Raw genomic sequence first — 17939 nt, 5'->3', positions numbered from 1 at the left:
CTCCACTGATGTGTGATCATTTCTGAATCAGTTGAACCACTCCTTAATTTGTGTTACACCCATTGCATCTTCTCCAAACACCTGCTGAATCTTACGAATTGTTTCACTTTGGGAATCCCCAAGCTTTTGACAAAATTTGATGCAGTATCTTTGCTCAACACATTCTATCATCTTGAGAGAATTGGTAATCCGATGAACATGTTGTGTAGCACCTCTCTCAGTGACTGACAGGCAGCAACTGACACGCTGGAAGGCGGGGACAAAATTCATGCTTGCACATAAATGTCCCTTCCTTTACAGTGTACAGTGGTGCCGCACTAACATCTCTATTTTGCACGGGAAAATCAAAGGTCGGATATATTTTAGACAGACCTCGTGTTTGCCATTTTGTTGCCTTCTTACAAATGAATTTGAAGTAGACAGTGCTATCAGTTGGGGACCAATATTGTTTCTGTATTCCATAAAGCTTATTGCTTGTTTATAGTCCGGGTTGTATAAGTTTCATTCTGTACTGGATAAAGTGGTGCTGTCGCAAGTTCAATACCCTTCTAACAATGCTTGATCCCTGACTACTTGGGTTTTCACAGATTATGAATTATGTGTGGCTGCTTCATAATAGACTGACATCCTGTATGATAAGCCCCCTTTTTAAATAAATGAACTTCCCTGTGTAAAAAGAACAAATAATGTACCATAACAAATGCCAAAATGTCACACATATTATTAGGAAAGTGATAGGAGCTATTTTAAATTGTCAGTTGACCAGATTTGGAACAATACGGTCCCTCATTTGTCACTCACCTCAGTTAACTAATTTAATGTGAAACTTCTTGTGTTATGCAGCTAGTAACTCATTAGCTCCTGAAAACATGATACCACTCAAAAGTATTTCACACAAAAGGCAGAAGAGTTGCAGGTTGAACTCTTCCATCAAACATTTGGGCCTGTTTATGGTATTTAAAATTTTTCATGTAATTATTAAAATTTATATATTGCATAACAGTCATATTGCACAGCATTATCACTGATAACCGAGTTTAATGCATAAACTTGGTGAATACAATATTCATGCAGATCCTCTAAAGTGCTGTTATTGCAGCTTTAAAAGTAATAATATACTTTTTGCAAGTGTATCAGTTGATATAGAAATTTGAATTATTCTAATTCTGTGTATTGATCTTATGGATACATCTTACTTGACAGCGAAGTGTGTGCCTCTTTCCCATTGTCATTGTGGTGGACTATAACAGCATGGAGGCACTCACAGGTAAATGTTACTGAGAGAGTTTAAAAATTTCTAAGTTTATTGAAATTTACCTTCTTTCCTTTATTACTGTTCAGTTCATTGGGCCTCATTTAATTTTGTGTTGTCACATGCTTTTTGCATGTTCATAGGAGAGTCTTTCAGTACTGCTGCTATTCAAATTCATTTGACTCTTAATGGTGATAAAGAGCATTTTATTTTATCAGACAAGTAAAGCACTTTTTCCAGAAAGTTGTGAACAATGACATGAGTAAAGACAATACTAATCATATAGTGAAAGTTTTGAGCACTAGATAGGTACATAAAAATGGCTATGTACATTACAACTCTTCTAATGAAAGCCTTGAGCACCAGGCAAGTGCATAAAAAAGGCTATATACATTATTGCTCAGCTGTCGAATATGTTTCTCTCTTCACAGCACACACGTACAATGCAAACACATTTACATTTCTGACGGATGAAGAGGAACCCATGATTGAAATCAGTTTTGAGTGTTAGAACTTGCACCATTTAAAATCATTTCTAGTTACAGTTATGTCAATATTGAATCAGATAGTAACCTTTAAGTGCTAATTGATGATTTATTTTTTTAGGCTCCAGCAGCCCCCCTTGTTGTGCCAAAAATTCCAGAACATGTCACAGCTGAGAATCAGTATGAATGTTTAGCAGAGGTTGTGACTCCCTTGTGGCGGATTCCATATGAACAGCAACTGGAACTGAAGTTTCAGTGGACTAAACATGTAGTTTCACTTATCAAATCTAAGCTGAAACCACATTCTCATAAACATAATCACTTGAAAATGTGCCGTGTCAATAATGTTCTTCCTTCAGTAAGTACAATACTTTCTTTGTTGTTATTGTATTTATTTTGATGTGTATCAAACAACTAATATACATTGTTTTCAACCAGCCTGTCACACAAGAATATAGGAACAAAGATGAGTTCAATGTTCGGTGTGGTGTAGATGGAAATCCAAAAACAGTGGGATTTTTTGTTGGCAAAACAGCAAAACATGAGTATGTGTGTGTACCACCAACATATATTATTAACATGAAACAAAAGCATAAGGATGTGGCTACAGTAAGTCTTGTTATCAATAGAAAAATCATGCAGCTATCAGAAATATGCACATTTATGATATTTACAATTATCATTGTAGGCATATCAACAGTACATCAGAGAATCAAAATATCCTGCTTGCCATGACTTTCGTGATGGTGGGCACTGGCGCACATTGCTTGTTCGATCAACTGCAGCTGGAGAGACAATGGCAGTTGTGCTGTTTCATCCTCAACAGCTGCATGAGGAAGAGCTTCAAGAAGAAGCACAGAATCTCAAGGAATTTTTCACTCAAGGGCCTGGTTCACATTGCAGTCTTACATCACTGTACTTTCAGGCCTGGTAAGGTATGCTTTAAATTGTTCTATAAATTAAGTGTCCATTCAGCTGAAGGTATAAGAATTTTTGGCTAAAATTGGAAAATAGTGGCAACCAGACAACCCTTAACCATAGACACATTAGTTAACTAAAATGGACAATGTTTTCATGCAAACTTACAAATATAGATTCTCTTTTGTTCACCAAGAGTGTATTGATGAGATTTTTCACTTCTACCCATTTCGTAGCCACGTACCTTGCACAATCATTCAGTACGGGCTGAGGTCTTGTGGTATGTACACAGAGACAACTGCCAAAATCTGTACCTAGATAAGGTTTTGTCATGTGACTTTAAACAGCCTAAACACAGTACAAAATTCCACCTTTTTAAGTTTTTTCATTCTGCAGCCATATTTATTTCTAGTTGGCATTGATATATTTCATGTAGTTGTTAAGGTATATTTTTCTGTCATCTGTGTGTTTCAACCTCTATACTCTATTTTTGCCTGTATAAAAATTATAAACCATGGAAAAATTAGAGCATCTAAAATGGATATACCAAGTTTTGAGAAAATTCTATCAATGTTTTATGTTTAGAAACATTTATGTTTATTATCGTATTGCTCTTTATGTAACATTCTGTTGTCACAAGAAATCTATGTCGCATAATCATAAAATACAAAGTAATTTATTACTGTGGCATTCACAGGAACCTTCACTTGCAGACTGAAAACCAGTGATGGTAGTTGCCATTTTTCAAAAATTAATTTCATCCAATCTCATATTCTCATAGACTACAAACCCTTCATGAGGAACAGTATTGCCTGCACTTGTAATAATATATGTTGTAATGTGAAGTACTAAGACTTGACTTAACCATGCAATTACAATACTAACTGAACAGTGTTAAGACAGTTTAAGGTAATAGTGGTGCAACTGGAATTCTTCTATAATTTTCATTCATAGTTTTGTCTTATATAAAAGGAAGTAGCAGTGATTATTTATCATGTTTGGGGCTGTGAGGTAAGGACATTATCTACTAATATTGTGTCTCTGATAAGTGTTTTTAGCAACTGTGTCATGTTGTCTGCTAACAGCTCTAATACTCGCTGCACAAATGACCAAGCTCCATTTCAACTCTTATATGGTGAACCATACCTAATGGAGCATTTGTGTGGATATAAATTCAGAATATCACCGGACTCCTTCTTCCAAGTCAACGTTGCGGCAGCTGAAGTTCTGTACAATGCCTTGTTTAATGTGGCTGGATTAGATCAGAGGACTACTGTTCTTGATATATGTTGTGGAACAGGTATGTAACATGTTTCATTTCTGAGACAAAGTTTTACTACAGTAGCAACTTAGCAGTTATGTTCTCTTGCGTCACTGGAGTACATTTCATTTTTAGCATGAGAACAAATTGTGTTTAAGGCACTGCATTTCATCCCAGTATCTTCTAGGTTGGGTAGTGTCAGAGTGAACCATGCAGTTCATAATTTTTTCTGTACCAGTAGCTAAGACGGTAACCAGTAGTGGTGTTTGAGACAATAAAAACTTCTTGCTTTGAAAAATAGCTGTTTTAATTATCATTTGGCTGTTTAAATAGCTGTTTATAGCAAATCTTAAGAAAGGAGCTCTATTTCATAATATTGTATTAGTAAGAATCACTTTTGCTGTCCACCTCTTCCAGGATTAGGCTATTAGCCTGCTCCCAGCTTAGTTTTATTGTCTTTGGTTGACCACCTCTCTTCTTCTGGTAGGATGATGTCTGAGTACAGGTCTCCATTAGGAGATTGGGAGCTATTCATAAAAAGTTTGACTCCCTATTGTGCTGTCTGTCAGAAAGAAGAAGTTGTTAATCTGTGGTGATTTCACTTTAAACTTTCTAAGCAGTTCTGATAGGAAAAGTGAACTAGAAGTGTTATAATGACATATAATTAGAATCAGTGATCAATTTTCCTACATGTATAGCTCAAGATGGCTGGCTCTGAGCACTGTGGGACTTAACATCTATGGTCATCAGTCCCCTTAGCTCAAGATAGTAGTACTCTAATAGATAATACATTTGTACAGCAAGAGTATGTAAGACTAACACATGCTTTCCCTTTGATAAATAGATTATAGAACCATGATGCACAACTGATTATCTTACAAAACCTAGCAGGGTGTACAGTTCAGAAACCATGAAGTAAAAGTGTAAGTTTGCTCAACCTGTTATCTATAGAGCACCTCAGAGAAAGTTTAAGGAATGTTAAAGGGGGAGATGTATACAGGAAGCCAAATGCTAATAATAAATGCAACACACACATATCAGTAAAAATTTTGCATCACGCCTGTTCCTAGAACTCCCAGAGATAGATGCTGACTGTGGATTTTGAATCACAGACTCAGTGTCTTTGACTGTTCAGAGACATCACTAAACCCACACAAATATCTAAACAACAATGCTGCCTATTAAATGGAGGGGATCCAACAGCCAATCAGTTCCAGCCATTCCACCAGGATCATGTCCGCATTGTTACTTTGTGCCAGGAAGGGCTCTCAGCAAGGGAAGTGTAGAGGTGTCTCGGAGTGATCCAAAGCAATGTTTCTCAGCCATGGAGGAGGTACAGAGAGAAAGGAAATATTAATGACATGCCTCACTCAGGCTGAACAAGGGGTACTACTGCAGTAGATGACCACTACCTACAGATTATGGCTCGGACAAACCCTGTCCACAAAATTTTTCTATGCCTACCTTTCCTTATTGTGCATGTTCACCTTTGAAATACTCTCCTCCACAATTGATACACCACTCACAATGCCGTATCCACTTCTAGAAGCTGTGTTGGTACGCCTCTTGCTCGATCTATGATCTAATGTGTTACATGTTTTCTTCCTTATTAAGGTGTTCTTGGCTGATTCTATTATGCAAGTAATGTTTTGATAGAAGCTTGAAAGGTGGTCCAGGAACTCATCCAAAATTTATCTTCTCCCCAAACCATGAATACATAATTGTTAAAGTGACTGAGGTGTTTGAGTTTGAGCCCGGCAGTTTCAAGTGACATTTTCCCAAAGTGTTCCATGTAGATTTCGGTGAAGAGTGCCTGGAGTGGACAACCACTCTGATGAGTGATGAGTGCAGTTGCACTCTATGGGGTGAGTGGTGGTGGCAGTGATGGACTGTTGGTACCAGTGTAAACACTGCTGGCAGTAAAGAAGACTTTATTCAATCTCAGTTTCATTGTGACTCGGAGATGCAAAACACATCTCACTCTATTGACCCTGGCCAACGCTGACACAAAGGCAGCGGCTTCTGCCCTGGCGAGAGGCATGCCACACTGCTGACAGCACACTGTGGATAGTTGGTGGCCTCTATAGGGCACAGTCATGACGTCAGTGGCACGCTACTGCTGTTGACAGCAGACCGTGGATGGTTGGTGACCTCTATAGGGCACAGTCATGACATCAGTGGCACACTACTGCTCTATTGGTGATGGTGCTTTGGACAGCCCCTCGGCTCCACTTGTGGCCACCATGGCAGTGTGTGGAGACTGCATGTGATTTAACCTGCTGCTCCCTGGAAGGAGTCAGACAGTGGCTGGAACTGTGCCACTAAGTCCTGGGTAAGAGAGGGGAGGGGATGGAAAGGGGTAACTCATTGCTGGTGGTAGCAGATATGTATGGCAGGTAGGTGGTGCTGTGGCACCAGATTCTGTGAGGAGCTCTTGGTGCTGACAGCAGCAGGCACAGCCCAGTCTAAAACATATTATATAGCTGCTGGTGGCAACACCCAGTTGTCTTGCTGTCTGGTGTAGTCATGGCATGGTGGTGGTGGTGGTGCGGCTGCACTATGGTGACGAGAAGTGCTTCTACCTCAAAGTTCAACCCTATTTATATTACTCTGAGGTGCATTTGCTTCACTAAAACATGGCACCTAGTCACATCACCTGTAACAAGAGACTTATGCTACTGTGTTAACATCAACCCGTCCACTATTGTCATTATCGCTGTGTGATGCAGTTATCCAATGAAGGTCGCTAGACTCATCTCGCAATCCCCTTGTGTGTATGTTATTCTGATCCTCATGTCGCCACACTGCAGCTAAAGGCCTGTGGCAGCTAATGGTGGATTTCTCATTAGTTCTTGTTACTTTTGATAACAGTCTGGGTAACGTCACTACACTGCTCCCCATCCATGGAGAAGACCCGGTCCCTCTGTCCTCACTTTGACCCAGTTCTCTGTTGAAATAACCTTTATCGTTAATCCTTAAAACAGGTACATGCTACTAGATTGACTCTTCTCAACTTCTATACAATTATGATACTAATATTTAAAAGTCCATAAACTTACTTCTTGTTTCTTGCTCATACTGCTTAATCCCACAATATCTGTCAAGCATCTCTTGCCCTCTCAATAGCTCATATTTCACTGGTAGGCCTTTTGCCATGGTTATGATCAAAAAATTACAACTCTCCATTCCAAAATGTCACTCTTCCTTCCTCAGTAAATTATCCTTGACATATCAACTTTAACAAAACTTTCTCTGGCTTCATTAAACTCATGTGTAGTGCATCATCTGCCTATCTGGTGGTTTTTTAACCCTTTATTTTCGGAGAGTTTTCAGGACTTTTTCCTTGTGACTACAGTTCTCCTAATGCTTCCCAAGACAACACACTCCAGAAGCTATTCTTATGAGAAAATCCCATACCTTCTACCATTCACAAGTAGCCCCACTTACTCCTCCTCTATTAGCACCAAACCAAATTCTCAAAATATTGGTTTTCAGGTACTAATGATCAACCAAAACAACTTCCTGGTTCTTGGTGAATTACTGCTTAATGTATTTATACACTTTTTAACTGATTTGTCTTGTACAGTAGATGCACCTTGTGATGGCTCACACTGGCAACAGCTTTTTGTCATTGAAGGTTAACTTTGGCCTCATATCCCATCAAAACATGTAGGCTCACATTGCACTCTTCATACTCGTTGTGGCCCAGTATTTGTGCTTGTGCCACATTCTGAGCATTTTGTAACAGATTCAGTCCAGTTGATTAGATTATCCACTTTACAAACACATTGCCTCTTCAATTTCCTCCATCATCCTGCTTCTCAGGAAATATGTGTACCTCAACCATGTCTGCTCCATATCTGCAATGAAATTATCAACCACTTCTCGTGCACTCCCTGTTGTATCTAAAACATCATCATCCTGTGCAGTTCCACTCTGCACAATGCAAAAATCACCAGCCTTGTCGTACCCTGTGCATCTGACCAAGGCTCTCCAGCCACAACACAACACCCATTATCACCAAGTGTGACAGGTACTGCTGCACTTAAATTAACCATTTTGCTATCTGCACACATAATGACTTCAGTACACCCCACACTCATTCCATCTGGAATTAAAGCCAACTTATACTCCACATTTCTACTTGATGTCAGAGGTAGTACCTCTCCTTAACAATGACGTAATTGCCTTGTGCATGGTGTGATTTCCCGGGACCTTGTATTATAACACCATCAACTAATTTAATTTTCCTACTTATAAGATCATCCATCCGTATGTTATGTTCTTCCCTAGTCTTTACAGGAGTGACAAGTTCTGCTACATTAACGGTAGTCAGCTGCTCTGCAGTAAAATATAAACTATCCACAACCCAGCTCTTCTCCCTTTCAGCTTCCTCTTTACCCCTCCTCTCTGCCTTGTCCTCTTTCTTTCCATCCTTTGCATAATCAACATATTTCTCACATCCTGAGGGCCACTTTCCATTGTCCAGTCCTCATGCTCTCTCTGCAACTTCTGTCGGTACTCTGGAGTTTTGTAATAAATTATTTCCCTCAATCTGCTTCAAGTGAAAAAACGGGCACTTAACTGTACTACTACCCCAACAGTACCCACTACTTTACATTCTGAAATACTGAGGTATAGTCCGTGTTATGCACAAAGAAAATCAAATTATGAAAACTCTTAGAAATAATAATATTATTCTTATATTATATAATTATATATATTATTATAATTATATTATATATATTACCATAAATACTATATATATTATATTATATAATAATAATATTATTCTTCACTATGACTTAACTACTCTCGCCTGAGAGGCTGCTCATAACTGAAATGATGATTTAATTTAGCTTCACCTCCCGAATTACTACTCACGGTTCATAACATGTACACTGCTTGACACTGAGCCACATGTCATGTTCTTGATATCCATATTGCCCATATCAGCCAAGTGAAAACCAACACTTAACTTTACACCTCTGCAAAAAACATGCTATCTGCATTCATCTGTCACCTACTTAACTTACAAGTGCAACTTAATCCCTGGAAAAACCCACCAAATTGCCATGACACTTGCAGTTGAACAAAAACAAAACAGAAAGACTGCTCTTGTCTCACAGTGAAGATATGGTAGGCATTGTTGCTCTCTCTGGTGTCATGAAATGACGTAATACAGTTTTAAAGATCCCACTTTTGACATCATTCTGAAGAGTATCTGAAGGAGATGACCACTCTTGATGAGTGCAGTTCCATCGGTGGGCGCGTCCGGCCATCCTGATTTAGGTTTTCCGTGATTTCCCTAAATCACTCCAGGCAAATGCCGGGATGGTTCCTCTGAAAGGGCACGGCCGACTTCCTTCCCCATCCTTCCCTAATCTGAGACCTATGACCACGCTGTCTGGTCTCCTTCCCCAAACCAACCAACCATCGGTGGGGTGAATGATGGTGGTAAAGGGGCTGAAGGCCCAGGGAAAACACTGCTGACAGTAAAGAAGACTTTTTATTCAATCTCAGTACATGCTTCATCATGGCTCAGTGAAGCAAAACTCGCCTCACTTTGTTGACCCAGTCCCGCACTGATGTACAGGCTGCAGCTTCCCTGCTGCTTAGATGCCCTGTAATGCTGACAGCAGGCCCGTGGATCGTTGTTGCCAACTTTAGACCATGAGCACGACAGCTATGGAGTGCTACTGCTCTATCAGTGACAGTACCTGGAATGGCCCTTGAGTCCACCCACGGCTGTGCATGGGATTCACCTGCTGCTCCCTGGCAGGAGTTGGAGGGTGGCAGGCTCTGTGGCATTAAGTCCCAGTGGGAGACCTCAGTACTGGTGACAGCAGGTGTGACCAGTAGTTTGGCGGTACTATGGCACCAAGTCCAGTGAGGAACCTGGTGCTGACGGCAGCAGGGACAGCCCGGTCTCAAACCCATGGTTACAGCTGGCAATGCCCATCGTCTTGCTGTCTGGCATCATGTTAGTGCTGCTGGACTTTGGTGATGAGAAGTGCTTCTGCACCAAAATTCAGGCTTATTTATATTGCTCTAAGGTGCATTTGTTTCACTAAAACCTGGCACCTATTCATGCCGCCCATAACAAGAGACATGCCCTAGTGCATGGTGACATCAACCTGCCCACTACAGTCAATACTGCTGTGCGGTGTATTTTCCCCCTCGGCACAGCTTCGTATAGCAATTATGTGTATGTTATTGTGACCTATATGTCGCCACACAGTGACTACTGCCCTGTGGCCGCTAATGCAACACTTCACGGTGACTTTCTCGTTAGTTCTTACTACTTTTGCTAAAAGAGAGGGTACTGACACTAAAGCAACAATTATGAGTGCCATAGACAGATTCTAAGTAAGTTACTGAATCATGTTAACAGCGTCTGTCAGAACATTACTTTCACTGTGGAACTCGTAGAGGGTGCAGATCTTCCTTTCATATTGTAGGAAGAAGATATACAAAGATTCATGCCTATGTACAGTCAACTGTCACCATTCAGTACAGTGGTGCATAGTTGAATGTGCTTAACACTGTGGCCACAGGGCCTGTTCAATCAATGATGACAACAACCTCCAAACCAAGCTTCAGCACATGAAAGATCTATTCCACTGAGACAGGTGCAATGAGGTTCAGATTACATGTGTCTTTGAGAAATGAAAAAAGACACACTCAACTACATAAAGAGAGCAGGGATGTCCTTATCTTCTATATGTAGGACTGTTCTCACTACAAAAGAAACTGCTGTACCCCATACTGTGAAAAAAATAATATATTTCTCCAATTTTAATTATATTGTATCTTTGCTGTCTGTGTAATCCTTGTGAGTAGGCTTAATAAATTTTTAAGGGAATCAGAAAATACAATAATATTTATCAAAATCTGTCAGCAAAAGCCAGACATATGACTGAAATGAGCTTTAAAACCCAACATAGTACATGACAGTAAACAGACTATTAGCATTAAGGAACTGTATCTGATTGCTAACTTTGAGAGTTTTCTGGCTGAGTATTCTACCCCATTGTAATTCAAACACTTACTGACACTGCACTGTCTTTGAAATAGAGGAAGCATGGCAACATTTGCTTTTACATTTCCTCTTCATCTGGTGACTCTTTATTTACTGAACTTGCCAGAACACCGATTTCTCTGGTCACAAGAAATTGAACATTGACCATCGTGTACAATCTTGACCATTTATTGGTATTACACTATGTTACAAAATCTATCACCTTGTAGATCTCTGAGTATTGCAGGTATGTTCAAGATGTCAGATATTCTCTGTGATGGTTGAGAAGTTCTCCCTCTCATACTGGAAAAAACTTGACCTGTTGGTGTCACGTGAGATAGCTCAGGAGCTGACTCAGAAATGAAACAGTCCTCAAGTTTTGTGTGATTAATAATTATTGTATTGTTGCTGTTATCAGCAGCCAGAAAGAATCCCAGAATGAATTACAGAGAATCACCTGGTTTGACCAACAAAGTACCAAACTTATGCTTCATTGTTTTCTGAGTTAGTTTACTAAAATTTTCTGTCCCTAGTAGCATGCTGTAATGTAAGATCCAATAAGAAAATGTTGCTATGGACGCAATATTTTGCAAGTTTTGTTCTAAAATCAGAGGAGGACTGAGACACTACCTGAATTTACAACAGCATTCACCACTTTACAAAAGTTCCATTGATGTCTCTGCACTTTACTATGGTCTCTCCTGATAGAACAAGGCTTCACTTATAATACGGAATGTACTTTTTGAGACCCCTTTATACAGATGGATGAATTTTCATGAGTTAGATCTTAGTAAATGCCACACTTTCCCCATTGATTTTAACTAATGGCCCCACACTAAAGATACTGTTTCCTTAATAAGAGATAGTATGTTTCTCTGATCTGATTCTAATATTTGGGGATGGAATATAATACTCTTTTTAAAGATATGCATACAAATGCAAACCAAGTGGTGAAGTGTGCATATTGCTCGTGAGCAGTACAGGAGCATTCACCTGCTGTTGGTTTTTCTGTTGAGCGCAAAGTGATGCTCTGGCTGAATGGTACCATCACCTTTGTCTATGCCCTTAAGGGTATTGTAGTCACACAATGCTTAGGCAAGGCTCTCCATATTAACTGCTCAGATGAAGGCTGCTCGCAAGTGTGTACCCACTTTAAGAAATTATTACACATTACACTTCATTTTCTACTAACTTCCACCATGTTAAAAAACAGTATAGTATGCTTCAAAGCCAGAAAATGTTTAAAGGGATTTTGTTTTGGAGCTCAACAATTAGACAAGCATTGATTTTCATCATATCTTTTGTGTTTTGAAATCTTCTTCATTGTAAAGGTGCATAGTAATATTAATATTATTAGTAATAATAATAATAATAATAATAAACCCCGTGGAGGCCCGTGAAAAGAATAGGCCTCCGGTATGTTCTGCCAGTCGTAAAAGGCGACGAAAAGAACAAACCACTAATAGGGCTAATCCCCCTTTTAGTGTGTTTAGTTGGATCAGGACAGAACTAAAGAAGCATCAGACAAGCGCCGTCATGGTCGGGGGCGATGCTTGAACCCTATGTCCACCCACAATGGTAACAACACTGCTAGCCAACTGGAAAATGATTTAAATCCAAATAGAGGTGTTTTGCAGGGTATGCTTCCTGCAACCACCCTAGAAGGAAAACAAAGACAGAGGATGAGATGGTCAGATGAAGTTAATCGACACCTCATGTTCTGATATTACCAAGCAACAAACCTAGGAACCAACACAACTGGATACAGATCACAAGTATACACAACATTTATTACCAGATACCCAGAATTAAAATTTTTAACAGAACAATGACTAGCTGATCAGATCCGTGTAATAATAAAAAATAACAGGATACCCCAGTCAGAATTAGAAAACATCAAACAACAAGTACAACAAATATTGTAACAAAATAATGGGCAAACAGAAGAAGAAGAAAATACGGTAATGGACTCAAACAAACAAAGAACAACACGCATCAATTAAACAATCAGAGGGAAACGAAATCTTAATACAGCCACCAGAACAAGCACAAATAGAACACGAAGTGACACACATGTTAGATATAGAAGAAAAATTTCAGCTGACATATGTAGAATACAAAGACACAAATACAGACATTAGACTATTCTTGCATAGACTGCCAAAGAACCCACAAGTTGAAACAACAATAAAAACTATCAACACAATCATACACAACAAAATAAATGAAAACACAACTATGGAAGAGTGAAACTACTGGTTTATATAGGAGCACTCACTACACTAAATATACACACTAGACAGAGATCAGAACCAATCAACACACGGAAGAAACCCACAAAACCAGCATGGCAACACAGGCTACAGATCAGAATAGATAAACTGAGAAAAGACATTGGACAGCTAACACAATTTATAAGGAATGAAATGTCAGGAAAAAAACGAAAAAGGTTAGGTAAAATCTCACAACAAGAAGCGATAGAGCAATTGGTAGAAAAGAAGCAGAAATTACAAGCATTGGCCAAACGCCTTAGAAGATACAAAAAAAGTGAAAATAGAAGGAAACAAAACCAAACATTCAACACAAACCAAAAGAAATTTTACCAGACAATAGATAACCCTCACACTAAAATAGACAACCCACCAAACATAACAGACATGGAACACTTCTAGGGCAACATATGGTCAAACCTGGTACAACATAACAGGCATGAACGGTGGATACAAGCAGAACAGACACATACAAGATGATACCACAAATGCCTGAAGTGATAATTTTGCAACATGAAGTCAGCCAAGCAATTAATTCCACTCACAATTGGAAAGCCCCTGGAAAAGATAAAATAGCAAATTTCTGGCTAAAGACATTCTGGCAACACATTCACATCTAACTAAATTATTTAACAGTTACATTGCAGACCCATATACATTCCTTGATACACTTACACATGGAATAACTTATCTGAAACCTAAAGATCAAGCAGACACAGCAAACCCAGCTAAATATCGCCCCATAACATGCCTACCAACAATATACAAAATATTAACTTCAATCATTACACAGAAATTAATGACACATACAACACAGAACAAAATGATAAATGAAGAACAAAAAGACTGTTGCAAAGGAGCATGAGGATGCAAATAGCAACTGATAATAGATGCAGAGGTGAAATATCAAGCTAAAACTAAACAAAGGTCGCTACACTATGCATACATTGATTACCAAAAAGCTTTTGATAGTGTACCCCACTCATGGTTACTACAAATATTGGAAATATACAAAGTAGATCCTAAATTGATACAGTTCCTAAACATAGTAATGAAAAATTGGAAAACCACACTTAATATCCAAACAAATTCAAATAATATCACATCAAAGCCAATACAGATTAAGCATGGAATATACCAAGCAGACTCATTAAGTCCTTTCTGGTTCTGCCTTGGTCTGAACCCACTATCCAACATGCTAAATAATACGAATTATGGATACAATATTACTGGAACATACCCACACAAAATCACACAACCAACCAATTACTAAAGATAACAGAAGTATTCAGCAATGATGTAAATATGGTTTTTGGAACAGACAAATGTAAGAAAAATAGCATAGTCAAGGGAAAACACACTAAACAAGAAGATTACATATTGGATAACCACAGCGACTGCATAGAAGCGATGGTAAAAACAGATGCCTATAAATATCTAGGATACAGACAAAAAATAGGAATAGATAATACAAATATTAAAGAAGAACTAAAAGAAAAATATAGATAAAGACTAACAAAAATACTGAAAACAGCATTGACAGCAAGAAACAAGACAAAAGCTATAAATACTTATGCTATACCAATATTGACCTACTCATTTGGAGTAGTGAAATAGAGTAACACAGACCTAGAAGCACTTAATACACTTCACAACCACAATGCCACAAATATAGAATACATCACATACATTCAGCAACAGAAAGATTCACATTAAGCAGAAAGGAAGGAGGAAGGGGATTTATCGACATAAAAAACCTACATTATGGACAGGTAACAATTTAAGAAAATTCTATCTATAATGAGCAGAAACTAGCAAAATACATCAACTACACCACTGCAATTTCATAACCACTTCTACAACCCTTTAGATCACATAACATCAACAGATACGAAGAAAGTAAATTGGAAAAGTAAACACTACATGGCAAGCACCCGTATCATCTAACACAGCCACACATCAATCAAGACACATCCAACACATGGCTAAGAAAAGGCAATATATACAGTGAGGCAGAAGGATTCATGATTGCAATACAGGATCAAACAATAAACACCAGATATTACAGCAAGCACATTATTAATATCCCAATACCATAACATATAAATGCAGACTTTGCAAACAACAAATAGAAACAGTAGATCACCTCACAAGCGGATGTACAATACTAGCAAATACAGAATACTCCAGAAGACATGACAATGTAGCAAAAATAATACATTAACAGCTTGCCTTCCAACATAAACTTATAAAACAACACGTTCCCATATACAAGTATGCACCACAAAATGTACTGGAGAATGATGAATACAAATTATACTGGAACAGAACCATTATAACAGATAAAACAACACCACATAACAAACCTGACATCATACTCACCAATAAAAAGAAGAAATTAACACAACTAATCGAAATATCCACACCCAATACAACAAATATACAAAAGAAAACAGGAGAAAAAATTGAAAAATACATCCAACTGGCTAAGGAAGTCAAGGACACGCATCAGGATAAAGTTGACATTATACCAATTATACTATCAACTACAGGAGTCATACCACACAATATCCACCAGTACATCAACGCAATACAGCTACATCCAAACTTATATATACAACTAAAGAAATCTGTAATTATTGATACATGTTCAATTATCCGAAAGTCCCTAAATGCAATATAACATATACCGTACAGTAAAAAGAAAGTCACGCTTGATCAAGGTCCGCGTCACTTTCCATTTTTGAGACATAATGTCTGAGAAAAGAAAGAAAGAATAATAATAACATAAAAGTCCTTAAAGTTATTCATTATTACTGCTAATATAAATCAATAAAGAATCCTTACATTAATTTTATTGGTCAAACTCATTCTGTATTTAGAGTGTTTTCATTTCATAATGCAGAAAATACTAAATACAGCATAATTCTTGCTTAATTGAGTAATTACTTTTAATTTTTGTTAGGCACAATCAGTATATTGGCTGCAAAGAGAGTTAGAGGAACAGTGGGTATAGAAGAAATTCGAGATGCTGTTGTAGATGCAAGACACAATGCACTTGTTAATGAAGTATTCAATGCAGAGTTCTTTTTCGGTAGAGCTGAGAAAGTAAGTATCAATGTATATTCTTCATTTTTCTCGTAATATTTGTGTGGGAATACTTATTAGATTAATTGTTCTGGAAAATTTGTGTCCACAGTGTCATGAGGGATATTCTGTAACTGGTTATGAAGAAGTATTAAGCAAAGGAATAATATTATAATTTATTTCTTCTTATAAAACTAGACAAAAGATGAGGGAAAAGGAAAATCTAAAATCTTAACAGAGATTGCAAAGAGTTGAATGTTACTTAGGACTCTGAATTCAGACAAATATTAAGATACACACATCAAAAAAAGTTTTGCATCACTCTGGTTTCCAGAACTACTGAAGGTAGTCATTGACTGTGGATGCTGTATCACAGGCACATTCCGTTTGACTGTTCAAAGATGTCACTAAAGCCACCCAAAGTGTAAACAACCTTGCATCAGCAGTGCCTATTAGATGGAGGGGGTCCGACAGCCGATCAGTTCCAATCATTCCACCAGGAAGGAGGTACAAGGCTCATGTTGTCTGCAGTTCAGCCATGCCTAGATGATCAATACTGCAGTTTGATCATGTCTGCATTGTTAGTTTTTGCCAGGAAGGGCTCTCAACAACGGAAGTGTACAGGTGTCTCGGAGTGATCCAAAGCAATGTTTCTCAGCCATGGAGGAGGTACAGAGAGAAAGGAAATGTTGATGACATGGCTCACTCAGGCTGCACAGGGGGTACTACTGCAGTAGATGACCACTACCTACAGATTATGGCTCGGACAAACCCTGACAGCAACAACACCATGCTGAATAATGCCTTTTGTGCAGCCACAAGACATCATGTTACGACTCAAACTGTGCACAATAGGCTGCATGATGCGCAACTTCACTCCCAAAATCCATGGCGGGGTCCATCTTTGCAACCATGACACTATGCAGCACGGTACTGATGGGGTCAACAACATCAGGATTGGCATCATGTTCTCTTCACTGATGAGTGTCACATATGCCTTCAACCAGACAATCATCAGAGATGTGTTTGGAGGCAACCTGGTCAGGCTGAACGCCTTAGATACACTGTCTAGTGTGTGCAGCAAGGTGGGGGTTCCCTGCTGTTTTTTTTTTTTTTTTTGTGGGGGGGGGGGCATTATGTGGGACCCATGTACACCATCGGTGGTCATGGAAGGGTCCGTAATGGCTGTACAATACGTGACTATCACCTTCCGACCGGTAGTGTAACCACATCGGCAGCATGTTGGTGAGGCATTCATCTTTATGGATGACAATTCGCACCCTCATCACACACATCTTGCGAATGACTTCCTTCAGGATAATGACATTACTTGACTAGAGTGGCCAGCATTTCTTCAGACATGAACCCTATCGAACATGCCTGGGATAGATTGAAAAGGGCTGTTTATGGATGACATGACCCACCAACCACTCTGAGGGATATACGCTGAATCGCCATTGAGGAGTGGGACAATCTGGACCAACAGTGCCTTGATGAACTTGCGGATAGTATGCCATGATGAATACAGGCATGCATCAATGCAAGAGAATGTGCTACTGGGTATTAGAAGTACTGGTGTGTACAACAATCTGGATCATGACCTCTGAAGGAGTTGCTGTATGGTGCTAGAACATGCAATGTGTGG

The 17939-nt window shown here is 38.8% G+C and overlaps 1 protein-coding gene across 1 annotated transcript in view; it reads left to right on the top strand.

Annotated features, from left to right (window-relative positions):
• The window catches only part of LOC126334551 (tRNA (uracil-5-)-methyltransferase homolog B-like), an 89636-nt gene that overhangs the window by 24998 nt on the left and 46699 nt on the right, over positions 1 to 17939 (top strand). The window contains exons 2-6 of the mRNA XM_049996924.1: positions 1859 to 2095; positions 2176 to 2346; positions 2426 to 2667; positions 3741 to 3955; positions 16173 to 16315. Of these exons, the coding sequence (XP_049852881.1) occupies positions 1859 to 2095; positions 2176 to 2346; positions 2426 to 2667; positions 3741 to 3955; positions 16173 to 16315 (1008 nt within the window). The remainder of the gene's footprint in view (positions 1 to 1858; positions 2096 to 2175; positions 2347 to 2425; positions 2668 to 3740; positions 3956 to 16172; positions 16316 to 17939) is intronic.

This window comes from Schistocerca gregaria, chromosome 2, assembly GCF_023897955.1.
Source record: "Schistocerca gregaria isolate iqSchGreg1 chromosome 2, iqSchGreg1.2, whole genome shotgun sequence".
NCBI classification, from domain to species: Eukaryota; Metazoa; Arthropoda; class Insecta; order Orthoptera; family Acrididae; genus Schistocerca; species Schistocerca gregaria.
This window is presented reverse-complemented; position numbering and strand designations above follow the sequence as displayed.